We start from the raw sequence: 12,493 nt of genomic DNA on the forward strand, positions 1-12,493 counted from the left end.
ATTATTATTAAAGTAATAAATTTAAAATACCTTTTAATATATTATTACTTGATTTTTGTATTTTATCCATAACCATATTTTAACTGATCTCATGAAATCGATTAAAAATTACAAAAATATAAAAATTTTATATAGATATAAGTATAACAAGTGGTTGGAGTATTGCATTACCACTACAATTTTGATTTACCAGCGTCCATAATTAGCTTTAATTTTTGTGCGAGCATGATATTTCCAGAAATCTTTAGCTTCCTTTGCTGGAACGCTGTTTCAGGCTTTAATTTACCTAAAGCCTACAAACGCAGTAATCAGTAAAATAATCGATAAACATGTTGATAGTAAAAGAAAAAAATTTACCATCTGAACCATATCTGCATCCTCAATAGTCAATGTTGTATCAGCTTTGCCTGATTTTGGCATTCCTCTATAAACTTCACCTTTTTTTAAATCTAGAGCTTTAAAAAAATACAAAAGCAATTAAGAATAGAATTTATCAAATATTAATACAAATAAATATAAGTATTTACTCCATGTTGCTTGAGGTTTTCCATTCAACAGAATGTGATAAATAAATACTGCGTTGATTTCCTTTACTTGTTTCATATTTGCTTTAATGTAATCGTCAAGTCCTTTAAACGCTGCATCACTTTCAAGAGGTTGATTATCAGAATTAACGCTTGGTTGCTTGAATATCGCTTGCTTTAAGTCGACGTAACCACCTGCATATAAAAATTCAAAAGGTAATTCTCTTAATAATCATATTTAAAAGTATTGTGTTGTCAATCATATTTTGTATGTAAAGAAGTCATGCAAAATGTTAATTTACCTGACAAAACTGGTGCATTCCCCTCGGTAATATATGTCTCGAAATGTATTCTATTATCTTCTTTCCACATATCTGTTCGCAATGTTTGTCCTGGAAGTACTGGTTTAACAAAACGAGTCTATAATACATATTAAATATATTAGTTTGCATGTAATATTTTTTCTCGTTCATGCTATATTGTAATTATATTTTAACAAATATATAATAATTTTTTAAATCAGTACTAGTTGTTTAACGTTATTATAAATATTTTAATTTCAGTATATATATTTCAAATGGTGTAGTATTTATAGATAATAAAAGATTTCCCTTCATGTCTGTATATGTGAAAAATAATAGCAAACCTGTTTAAACTCTCATGTGTCGTCATCTCAATCATAATTACGTGAATATTGATAATCTTACCTTAACAGCTTTAAATAGACTCGGGTCACCATCAGCGTAAGTTTGAAGCACATGACGAACAGCGAAACCAAGAGAACATAGTCCATGTAAGATAGGTTTCTCAAAACCTGCCATCGTAGCTACGTTCGAATCAATGTGCAATGGATTTATGTCTCCGTTTAATCTGTACAGTGCAGCCTAGAAATCGGAAAATGAAATTCTTTTAAGACAACAAGCAATATATTCGTCTAAAAATTCATAATAAAAATTGTTATATACATATGTTTAAAAGCTTACTTAAAACATGTATGTTTTTCAACTAACAACTGTTAAATGCTCAGGGACATGTACCTGGTCGTAATTTGTTTTCTGTGCAACCGAAGCGTCTGGTTGTCGATTTGGTGGTTCAATAATTGGTATAAGGTTTGTAGATGTTCGTTTTCCTTGAAAGCCACCAGCTCCTAATACGAGTAACATCATCTGACCCATAGATAATCTTTCCCTGGTACTGCTATCAAATGTATCATCTATGAAAATAAATTGAAAATATTTTAAATACAAAATTTTGTTTCGCGCGAGGTAAGCTCGTATTATTTAGAAAAAAATCACGCATTTGCGTACGTTGTATCACGAATGCAGCATTCTTTCCCTTATCTAATACATCCACAACTTTAAATTCTGTTTCAACCGTAGCTTCTGTTGGTAATGGTTTATAAACTTCGATGTATTGTTCTCCATGTAGTACCTAGAATTAAAACCGATTCGTGTGAAGGCATTTTACACAACGTAAAATGAAATAAATTACCTTTGTTGGATCTATTTGAAAATTTGGTAAGTATGTTTCCCAGGAAGTGTTATGTATGAGATAAATTGGACCATAAGTAACATAAAATGTAGGCAATACAGCAAAATTGCTATCATGTTCATACAAATAACGAAAATCGGCTGGTATCTGAATAGAAGCGCCAACTGAAACATATTTTAACTTATTTATTAACCAATTGGTAACGATTCATAATTATGATTAAAACGCTAACAAGTCTTACCTCCCAGTGCATACAATATAGTATCTCGGTAATTGTAAGTATGTTTGTAAACTTGTTTATTCTAAAAAAAAAATATGTATTGCATATAAAAGAAATATGTATCAAAAAAGATATAATTTAACTGAATAATACTTAATTTCACATAAAAACATAATTGTATTAATTACCTTTAACTCTGATATCTCAGAACTTTCTGAATTCATTCCTTCAGTCATATTCATAAATTCCACTGTTACCTCCTACGAAATATGGTAATTTAATATTCCATTAAAAAAATACACCTCAAAACAGAAAATTGAAAAATTATCATCAATACCTCAATGGAATTAAAGTGTTTAGCAGACGACATGTCAATAACTGCTGACCATCTTTTTTCAACATCTTCAGGAGTGATTTTATCTGTCAGATTCTGCCTTAACATTGATCCTGATGAACGAATCATGTGACCTAAACGTACGTTAATAACAAACAGAACGTAAAACTATTCAAACTGCTTAGCTCAGTTTCACTGGCATTTTTTCCTGCACTTACATTTTCCTGCCCATCCTAATGCACTATCAATAATGGAGCCATTTTCCATACATCTCTCATGACACAACCAAACAACTACAGGAGCTATTAGTTCAGGTTTTAGTGCCTCAAAAAGGTCTATGAAAAAAGAACAGAAGGAAGGAGGGAGAGAATGTAAGATTAATGCATTTAAATATAAGCTTATCACATTTTCTCTCTAGTCTTCATATGTACCAAATATTGCACTTACCTGGTGGAATAATATCTTCTGTTAAACGAGACCCAGCTGTTGGTACTATTACGTTAGTATGTATATTTTTACTGCTGCCTTCAATAGCTAAATTATTGGCCAAACCAACAAGACCCATTTTTGCTGCGCAGTAATTGGCTTGACCAAAATTTCCATACAATCCACTGTTACTCGTTGTCATGATTACTCTACCATATTTTTGTTTAAGAAAGTACGGCCAAGCAGCTTGAGTGGTTTTAAAAGCACCATTTAAATGAACATTTAGTACCAAGTCTGAAAAGATAAATTAAAATAATAATTGCGATAAGCCTTAACATAGGCACATATACCCCAATCAGTGTCCGATAACTTGGCAAAGGATTTATCTCTTAAAATTCCGGCATTGTTAACTACAACATCTACTCGTCCAAATGCATCAATAGCTGTTTTAACAATTTTTGCACCATCGAGAACAGAGTCATAATTAGCCACTGCTTTTCCACCTGTAAAATTGTTTTAATCAGTGGAAAAATCACTATGTACTAAATTTATTTACGATAACGCAAGACAATCCTATAGCAAATATTTGTATAATGAATTTTCATTGCATATAAATTTACACTGATACAAATTCATGCAATGATAAGCAAAGTTAGAGACTAATTATATGCCTTGATGTATGAATTTATTAATCCATTTCAGAATGTGAAAAAGGACAACAATATCTATTTGTATTCAAAGATTCAATGATGACTAATGAATGATTAATGGTATTATGTCTCAATCTAACGCACTCTTCCCCTAACACAGATATTCAAATAAATCCCAATGTAGTATCTCACCACTTCTCCTGATTTCGTTAACAACTGCATCTGCACTTTTGCTGCTGCTTCCATCGCCGTGCCTGCCTCCACCTAAATCATTCACTACAACACTAGCACCCCTCGAAGCAAAGAGCAAGGCGTACGCACGGCCTAAACCTGCAAAAATTTTAGCTGGTAAGTTTCATACAAAATATTTTTTAAACTAAGAAACAAGAAGTTACCTGCTCCTGCACCAGTAACTATTACTACTCGACCATCGAAACGTAATTCTTCTGATCCACTCATTATGTTAAGTAAGAGTCTTTTCAAGTTGGCTGAAGATTGAAACTTCCAAGTAATACGAACTTTTTATATAGTACTTTTCCTATCATTCATTAATAATGCTAATAAGAAGCTAAAGTCCAATCTACTTCAAGTTTACACACACTGATACGACTTACGATTGCATAAATTCTCGTGATTGGATTACAAGTTGGACAGGCAACACCGTGTTAACTTCATGACCCTATAAATAGAACAATTTAAACAACAACACAAAATTTGTTATTGTAAATACATTAGATTTCTGCCGACTATACAAGAAACGGCTCTCACGTGATAAGTAACAGATACGGGTTACTACGAACATATATATTATATAAAGTCATCCAAATCGCACTGAAAATGTACTCGTTTAAACGATCTCAGGTATTCAATGTCATTAATCTTTGTGCAGAGTGAGTGGTGTCATCTCTGTGAAAAGTGCTGAAACTGGTCGACGGCGAAGTAAACTACCGACGGATTGGTGGCGCCATCTCTGTGAAAAGTGCTCAAACTGGTCGCACATCGTTATCGACAGCGAAGTGAACTACTGAAAACTGGTGGCGGCATCTCTCGGACGAATGGTGAAACTAATCGGCAACTAGTTTCAGTACTTTTCGAACAGATGGCGCCACCATCTCTCAGTAGTTCACTTCGCCATCGATAACGATGTGCGACCAGTTTGAGCACTTTTCACATAGATGGCGCCACCGGTTCGTCTGTAATTTTACAGTAATAGTAATTTTACAAAAAACTTAAATAAACAAATCACGCTATATTTTATGTAAATAAATACTTAATAGATATTATAACTATATAATTTTCTTCTTTACTTATAAACATAGTCTATAATATAATTAATTGTTTATTGGCATTAATCTATTAACATTTTATGTTAATAGATCATATGATACTATGATATATTCTTTGATAATTGTAAAAATAAAATAAACGAGAAAAAGAAAATTAATTTCACTTTTCAGTTTTATTTCTTAAACCTATAAAACATTCATACACACAGTATTTTCTTAGAACGTAACAGGCAGCGATAAGTGCAACAACTATAAAGTACCATTGAACTCGAGTCTTACACGTTTCATTGCTTGTGTAATATTTTCTATTGTACCAATAATGAAAAGATTAAAATAATATCAAGACACGTATAGTTGATTCTTTGAAAGAGAGTAAATAAAGTAGTTAACGGATTTTGTTTCTATTGCATGTGCTGGCGCCTACGTGCTGCCCTTTGTTTATCAAATCGCAATTCCATTTCTTCCAAAACGCGCGGAGTATATCGCACGACCAATTTCACAGAGTTCTGTGCCTGTTTTAACAGTTCTACTGCTTTCTCATGATTTTCTCCTTCCACACACTAGAATTAAGCGTACATTCAATACTTTAAAACATATCCGCATTTTGAGTGAGGAGTTCAAACTATTTCGTGGAATGATTTTGTATTTAAGAGAAATAAAACAAGACTAACCACCCCATTGACTGAAAGCAGCTGATCCCCACGTTTTAGACCACCGTGGCGATCAGCAACGCCACCAGGGATTATTCGTGAAATGTAAATTGGTGAATTTTGTTCTTTGCCACCCATTACATTAAAACCAAGACCTTCTTCGGTTTTTGGTAGCTCCACCACTCGTGGGTGCGCATGGCCCTCGCTTGCCGCAAAAGCAGCGACTGTTGCTTTTGCAGTAGCGGATGCACGGACATCCTGGGATCCCTAATATTATGAATAAAATATAATATAAGTTGTATCCATAATACATATGAAACGAAAGAGGTTTTTTAGATGGAATATAAGTTTAATTGGTCATAAGTATTAAGCCCAAACGAGATAACGATATAATCCTTCTCCCTTTGTGTAATCTCAACAGACTTCTTTTAGGCTCATAACCTAGAGGATATACCATACCTGAATGTCTACTGTTTCATATACGTGTTCATATACTTCGCGTACTGCACTAAGAAAATCGCTTTGCAGAACTTTCTGTAAAGCAGCTAATTTTGTAGCTGGTACTTCGCCGCCTACAAAGTTAAGTCACAGAAATTTATATGAATACAATTCTTAAGATAACAATCTATACGATTGATGTTTTTTTGTAATAAAGCACACATAGCTACCTTTTTGTAATTTGTCTAGTAACTCGATAGACCTCTTAACGTCTGTAAATAAGAATATTAATATGATCGCAGAGATTATTTCATTGATGATTCTTTAAATTCGTCTCATTTTATTTAACCAATTCTTTTAGTAATTTTATATTCATACAGAATTATGGAAATAATTATTTTAATTAATTAAATGACGACTGTTGGGAAATCGAAAGTATTTACTGTTTAAAGAGACACGACCATTAAGAAATTAGTTTACCATTTGCTAAAGTGAGGGGTTCGCCCATCGTAACCATGTCTGGAAACAAATGAAAAATCTTACAGAGCACTTGGTATAAAAGAAGTATACCGTAATTAATTTAACCAACGTACGGATAGAACAATTTCGTTGCTTGTCCCTTTGACAGATTCACGAACTGTCAGAAAAATGTAACTATCTTATCTATCGACCAACTGTACCAACTATTATCACAGAAAATTCTACAAAACATGTTTAACCTCTTCTGTAAGGTTATCTAGTAATTTAGTAAAATCAAAATAATTCCCTGGGCGATACATTTTCATTAAACGTGCTAAATCAAAATTTCGTTGTAACGTCGAGCAAATTTTTTATTTAATCGATATAAATATTATCTAATCAATATAAATTTTGCTACTTTCAAATTTGATTCAGCCAAGAAGTAAAGAAGGTAAAATCGAAATAAAACGTAAACATTTCGTTTCTTCTGGATAATCGTTATGGTTTTCGAAATACAAGAATATGTAAAAAAAACAAACAATGTTGATATTAAAGTCAAAATTGAATGATCGAGGTTGCTGCCATCTGTAATCAAAGACCCAAAGTGTTTTTAGTGGTTCCGCGCCAAATTGGTTAAAAGTAGTCACAGCATGGTGTAGTTGTCAGCACAGATTCAGTAATTGTATTTAGTTTGTCATTTAGCAATGATTTTTATTTAATTCGCTTATGTTCAATTCGAAACAAAGGTGTTATTTCTTTTTATCTAAACGTATGTTTTAGGAGGAATATTAGGAAGAAAAGATGACATTGCATTGTAATTTAATAAGTTCACCAGGGTAAATATCAAAATAGTAAATATAGATTTACTTTACTTATGTGAAACATTTAAAGGAACAGATACAGATGCCAAAAGCCTAAATAAAATAAGAGGAATAGAAAACTTACGAAACCATGAGTGAAGAACAAGATTTAAAGAATGGGGATAGTAACGAGTCTATTGTACTTCGGCTTAAAGAGTCAGAACCAGCTGAAAAATTGAAACATTACACGAAAGAAGATAATAATAAATCGTTTGAAACAGACAATTGCCCTAGCAACGATAATAATACTGTATTTAACAAATTATTAGAAAAAAAAGATGAGGAGCACTATTCAGAAATTGATAAAATCGAAAACAAAATAAATAACTACTCCAAAGAAAATATTGATAACATAATTGATAAGAATGCTGAAGGAGAATGCAGAGAGTCCAATCGAAACTCTGATAATGAAACAGAGGATCCATTTAATAAAACCACAAGGGAAATAAATGAAGATGATGATCAGAGAAAGGATGAAGTTAAAAGCACTGATATCAATAGTAAATTATCTAGGATAATAGATAGTGACTCTGAAGATGAAAACATATATAGCTTTAAGACAAAAAAGAAACCAAAAGATGAAACATCTGATTCTGAAGATATTAACGAACTTGGAAAATATTCAAATAATGAAAATAATAGTAAGCGATTGATCGACAGTGATTCCAATGAGTCTGACTCAGAGGCAATAAATAAGAAGAAAGTTATAAATACTGTAAGTAATAATATCTATGTATGTATAATTTCATTGTTACAGTAACTATTTAAACTTTTGTGATTCACAGATGAAAAGTAGATTTCAAACTCTAATAGATTCAGAATCAGAAGGGGAAACAGAAAGAAAAGATGACGAAGAGTCAGCGAAACCTACAAAACATGATAAAAAAGTTAAACAACATAAGAAAGAAAATTCTAAGTCTGAACTAAGGAAAGTAAGTTATGCGAGAATTTGATTCAATTTTATTTACTAATCTTATAGAAACCAAACTTCTAACATTCTTGGAGTTAGTAAATTTTTTTTAGCGTTTAAAATTATTAGTATTCCATTGAAATTAATATTATATTTGGTAGGTCTCATTAAGAGCTGCTAAAGATGAGGCCATGAAACAAATACAAAGTGAAACTCAACGTTTGGTGAGAGAGGCAAAGATTTCACTTCCATACCACAGACCAAAGCAACGAACGTTGCAGGAATTTTTAAACAGGAAAAAAGTAATAACTGTTCTTCCAACAGCACCTACAATGGCAGCTAAATTAAAAATGTCCTCTGCTATTGTCGAGTAAGTATTTAAAATTTAAGCATAGTTTATGTAATAGACACTACTTTATGCAATTCTGTTTTAAATGGTCTCTTTTGTTAACTGGCCACATTATTGTTAAAAAGTTCAGTTTGATACATTCCGTTACATAGTCTATTTTTAATATTGTTGATTATTTTTGTTAAACAGCGAAGTTTTAAAAGAAAAGGAGAAAGAAGCAGAAATCTTTTACAAGTCTTCTGATTCAGAAGAAGAAATTATGGAAATGAACAAGGAAAATATAAATAAAGGACATTCGAAGACAGAATGCACTAAAAGTTCCCAAAAAGATAATGTTTCACGAAAATTATTTGCAGATAATAATTTATGTACTATCGAAAATAGTGAAGGAGAAAATGGTACGAGTACAACGAAGAAAATGGATGAAGCTTTAATTGAAATAAAAGAAACTGGAAACAATGAGAAAACGGTATCAAATGATGAAACAAATAATGACGCAAATAACTTAATGATAGTAAAAACTCACAGCGAATCCAATATCACAGAAAATAAAAAAGAAGAATCGAAATTTGAAAAAATTACTGAAACCACGAAAAATAATGAAATAGATAGTATAATACAGGAAGATGTTGAAACTGAAAACAAGGAAGAAAATTCACACAATAACAGTGATAAACACAATTCAGAAATTGCAGTTGTACACGAAGATACTTCTACTTCAAAAAGCAACTATAATTATGCAAATATAATGAAAAAATCTTTAGGAATAGCTGCAGACGAATTGGATGATGATTACAACGAATATGGCTTACCACCACCGAAATTTGACTCACCAAATATGAATGAAAAGAAATCTTTACAGGATATAAAAACTTTAAAGCCTAAATTAAGAGGAATTCCAGGCACAATGATAGATCTAACAGGTGATATTAAACCATGCAAGAAAGGAGTAAATGATTTAATAGATCGATTTATGTGTAAACATTCGAAAGTTAACGAACACACTAACGATACGTCTGAAGTTACAGTAACACAAATAAAAGAATCTCTAAATGGACTAACAATTATAAAAACACCGCTTCCGTACAGATTACCGATTGTATCAGACGAAGATCCCAAATTGAACAAGCCTGGAGCAAAGTTAACATGGTTAAAGGAGGAATTGAAACATAAAATGGCAATGAAACGTGACGAGGAGTGGAAACAAAGAGAACAAGAAATGAAGGAACAAGAAATAGAATGGAATGAATCTATAGAGGAGGAAGACAATTATTTGAATGAACCTTATTCTCCAAGTATAGAGTCTCACAAAACCGAGGAGGATGAATTAGAGGAATGTGACGTTTATACGGAAAAGAGTACAAAGAGAAAGAAAAAAAGTGCTTTTATAGATGATGAAGCTGAAGTTAGTGGGGATGAAATAAGTGATAATGATGAAATTGAAGATGAAGATGAAGATGAAGATGAAGATGAAGATGAAGATAAAGAAAATTCAGAAGAAGAGGAATGTCAAAAATTTATAAAAAGCGGCGATGAGAATAATATTAATCGCGATAGTAATGATGAGAAATGTAAAACGTTTAAGCGGATTACAATACCCCTAGAAGAAGATTCAAGGTCCTCAATAGTTGAAAGTAACGAAAATAGTAAGGACAAAGAAGCATCTATTCAAAATGCAAAGGTAGATATGTTTAGTAGAAATATCGACGAGAATGAACTGTTGTTTAGTAATGACAGTGATATTCCAGTTTTTCAAACGTGCGTAAAAAATGATTTGAAACGAAGAAGCGAAACACCGCAAAATAAAATTAATACCTTTGATCTTGTTTCTCCAATAACCCAATTAACAGCATTAAATGTCCATTTGGAAGAAGAAAATGAGTCACTGAACGAAAAACCACTCAACAATATTATTCTTGAGGATGATACGCAGACCCAGGGATTATTTCGGCAAATACAAGATTGCAAGAAGACAATCATATCACAAAGGAAATTATTTAGTGATCATGGTGATGTATTGGATGAAGAATTGTTGGAAATATGTTCAGGCAAATTTCCCAAAGACAAAGATAGTCTTAAGTTTTCAAAGGAATGCAGTAATGTAAGCGAATCACAGTTATTACAGTTGTGTTCTGGAACATTTAGTTCGCAACCAAATAATGAAAATGATTTAGCTGACTTCTCAGATGAGATACCTCACAGCACGCAGATTTCTGAGAAAGTAGATTCTCTAAATGTCGAAAAAGACGAGCGGTCATCAAAAAAAGCAACAAATTGGAATAAGCTACGAGTTTTGTCTTCCGATGATGAAGATGAGGCTGTTAATGAAGATAAGCAAAGAAAAAAAAAAATTAAGAAACTAAATTTATCGGACGACGAAAAAGATAATAGTTCTGCAGCGAGCAGCGACAACGAATATGAAGATGAGGAAAAATTTATAGATTACGACTCTGAAGAAAATGAAGTAGTTATTCCCAAGAAAGATATAAAACAATATGCGGCTAAATTTTTAGAAAAGGAAGCCGAGCTCAGTGAGAGTGACTGTGATGTATCTGCGGACGAGGATGAAGAGGATTTGGACAATTTGGAATTAGAAGACGCAGACAATGAAGAAATTGATGAAGCACGGGTAAAAAACCAGTTAGGGAAACTTCATATGAAACAATTGTTAGATGAAGATCAAAAAGAAGTAAAGATGCTTCAAGAGTTGTTATTCGAAGACGGAGATTTGTACAGCGAAAGTACGCGAAAGAGAAAATTTAAGTGGCGGAATATAGGTACGCAAAAATGTCAAGTTTTTTCGTATTCAGTTATATCAACTCCCTGTAGTGATCATTAATTTTATATTATTCTTTCAGATAAACAAGACGATAATAATGATTCCCAACCATTAGAGGAAAAAGATGGTTGGGTAGACTTGTCTGATGAAGAAGATGAAATAAAATGGCGTAAAATGAAATACGAGAGAGATAAATTTTTAGCAGAAAAAATGGTAAAATATATTTTAGTCAAAGGCAGAAAATTTAATTCTCTACTGTCCGAAATAACTTAAAAAAGATGTAACAGTAAATTAGGTTTACATTATATACGATTGCTAGTTTAAAATTAAAAATCGAACAATAAAAAGTAATTTAGTCAGTAGAGAATTAATATCGTTTAGAATCGTATCTTTTTATATTAAATTTTGCTTTTAGAAAAATATAGACACCGAAATTGAAAATGACTTAAATAACAGTGAAGTATTTAAATTTGGTTTGAAGATTTTAAAGAAAAGACGAATCGATGAGTTGCAAACACAAGATACATTAGTAGAAACGATTGATTCTACGATGCAAACGAGAACACCGCATTCTATAGCGGAAATGTACGCTTCAAATTTAAGTGGAAAATCACGTTTGATACACGTAAGGTTCTGATATTTTAATCAAAAGTCTTAATATAATACTGATCATTTATATGTATATATACACATACATATGATTTATTAAAATTTTCTAGAATGTTATGCAAAAACATTCATTTCTTGCAAGAGGAGAAGAGTCGCTTGCGCGATTAGCTACCTTAGTCAAGAAAAAAGATGCATCAATAACATCAACGAGAGCAAAACACTTTGTTTTTACACATGTTGATTTGAGTGTGGGAAATGAAAGTGATTCAACTATGGAGGCAGAATCGAATGCTCAAATAAGAAAACGTAGTTAAAGTTTTATAATTTATTGTTTATAAATATAAATAAGTAATAATGTATTGTTATAAAAATGTCTTTACTCTATGAATATATTTTTATAAATGATTTAATGGTAATGTAATGGTAATATTCATAGAAAACATTTTAAAATGATTAGAAATTTAAGTGACCATATGTATGATTTTCGTATACGTGATATACTATATAT

The 12,493-nt window shown here is 31.7% G+C and overlaps 3 protein-coding genes across 3 annotated transcripts; 1 reads left to right on the forward strand and 2 right to left on the reverse strand.

Annotated features, from left to right (window-relative positions):
• Positions 1-124: 124 nt before the first annotated feature.
• On the reverse strand, positions 125-4,183 carry Mfe2 (peroxisomal multifunctional enzyme type 2). Its single transcript, XM_076894046.1, has 16 exons — positions 4,041-4,183; positions 3,838-3,975; positions 3,346-3,498; positions 3,017-3,289; positions 2,788-2,904; positions 2,573-2,703; positions 2,424-2,495; positions 2,257-2,317; positions 2,016-2,179; positions 1,832-1,955; positions 1,562-1,737; positions 1,232-1,408; positions 827-944; positions 528-719; positions 358-455; positions 125-293 (listed from the first exon to the last, which is right to left on the reverse strand). The coding sequence occupies exons 1-16, from the start codon at positions 4,102-4,104 to the stop codon at positions 174-176; spliced, it is 2,178 nt and encodes a 725-aa protein (XP_076750161.1). The 5' UTR covers positions 4,105-4,183; the 3' UTR covers positions 125-173.
• Positions 4,184-5,085: 902 nt separating this feature from the next.
• On the reverse strand, positions 5,086-6,725 carry Veli (L27 and PDZ_signaling domain-containing protein veli). The gene is made up of 6 exons (XM_076894035.1): positions 6,613-6,725; positions 6,500-6,538; positions 6,250-6,291; positions 6,041-6,153; positions 5,603-5,848; positions 5,086-5,491 (listed from the first exon to the last, which is right to left on the reverse strand). Exons 2-6 carry the CDS (start codon positions 6,534-6,536, stop codon positions 5,333-5,335), a joined length of 597 nt encoding a protein of 198 aa, XP_076750150.1. The 5' UTR covers positions 6,537-6,538; positions 6,613-6,725; the 3' UTR covers positions 5,086-5,332.
• Positions 6,726-7,352: 627 nt separating this feature from the next.
• LOC143422968 (uncharacterized) lies at positions 7,353-12,347 on the forward strand. The gene is made up of 7 exons (XM_076893972.1): positions 7,353-8,053; positions 8,124-8,270; positions 8,410-8,618; positions 8,787-11,374; positions 11,456-11,589; positions 11,792-12,001; positions 12,096-12,347. The coding sequence occupies exons 1-7, from the start codon at positions 7,430-7,432 to the stop codon at positions 12,297-12,299; spliced, it is 4,116 nt and encodes a 1,371-aa protein (XP_076750087.1). The 5' UTR covers positions 7,353-7,429; the 3' UTR covers positions 12,300-12,347.
• The last annotated feature ends 146 nt before the right edge of the window (positions 12,348-12,493 follow it).

Source organism: Xylocopa sonorina, chromosome 4 (genome assembly GCF_050948175.1).
Source record: "Xylocopa sonorina isolate GNS202 chromosome 4, iyXylSono1_principal, whole genome shotgun sequence".
Lineage (NCBI taxonomy): Eukaryota > Metazoa > Arthropoda > Insecta > Hymenoptera > Apidae > Xylocopa > Xylocopa sonorina.

Excerpts from the sequence above, each read along its gene's own strand:
- Mfe2 (XM_076894046.1), bottom strand. The coding sequence starts at position 4,104 with ATGAGTGGATCAGAAGAATTACGTTTCGATGGTCGAGTAGTAATAGTT. Across the intron at positions 2,496-2,572 it reads AACACTTTAATTCCATTGAG|GAGGTAACAGTGGAATTTAT; the intron begins GTATTGATGATA and ends CATATTTCGTAG. Across the intron at positions 2,318-2,423 it reads CTGAGATATCAGAGTTAAAG|AATAAACAAGTTTACAAACA; the intron begins GTAATTAATACA and ends TTTTTTTTTTAG.
- Veli (XM_076894035.1), bottom strand. The coding sequence starts at position 6,536 with ATGGTTACGATGGGCGAACCCCTCACTTTAGCAAATG. Across the intron at positions 6,292-6,499 it reads ACCCCTCACTTTAGCAAATG|ACGTTAAGAGGTCTATCGAG; the intron begins GTAAACTAATTT and ends TCTTATTTACAG. Across the intron at positions 5,492-5,602 it reads TGCTTTCAGTCAATGGGGTG|TGTGTGGAAGGAGAAAATCA; the intron begins GTTAGTCTTGTT and ends GCTTAATTCTAG.
- LOC143422968 (XM_076893972.1), top strand. The coding sequence starts at position 7,430 with ATGAGTGAAGAACAAGATTTAAAGAATGGGGATAGTAACGAGTCTATT. Across the intron at positions 11,375-11,455 it reads ATTTAAGTGGCGGAATATAG|ATAAACAAGACGATAATAAT; the intron begins GTACGCAAAAAT and ends TTATTCTTTCAG. Across the intron at positions 11,590-11,791 it reads AATTTTTAGCAGAAAAAATG|AAAAATATAGACACCGAAAT; the intron begins GTAAAATATATT and ends TTTTGCTTTTAG.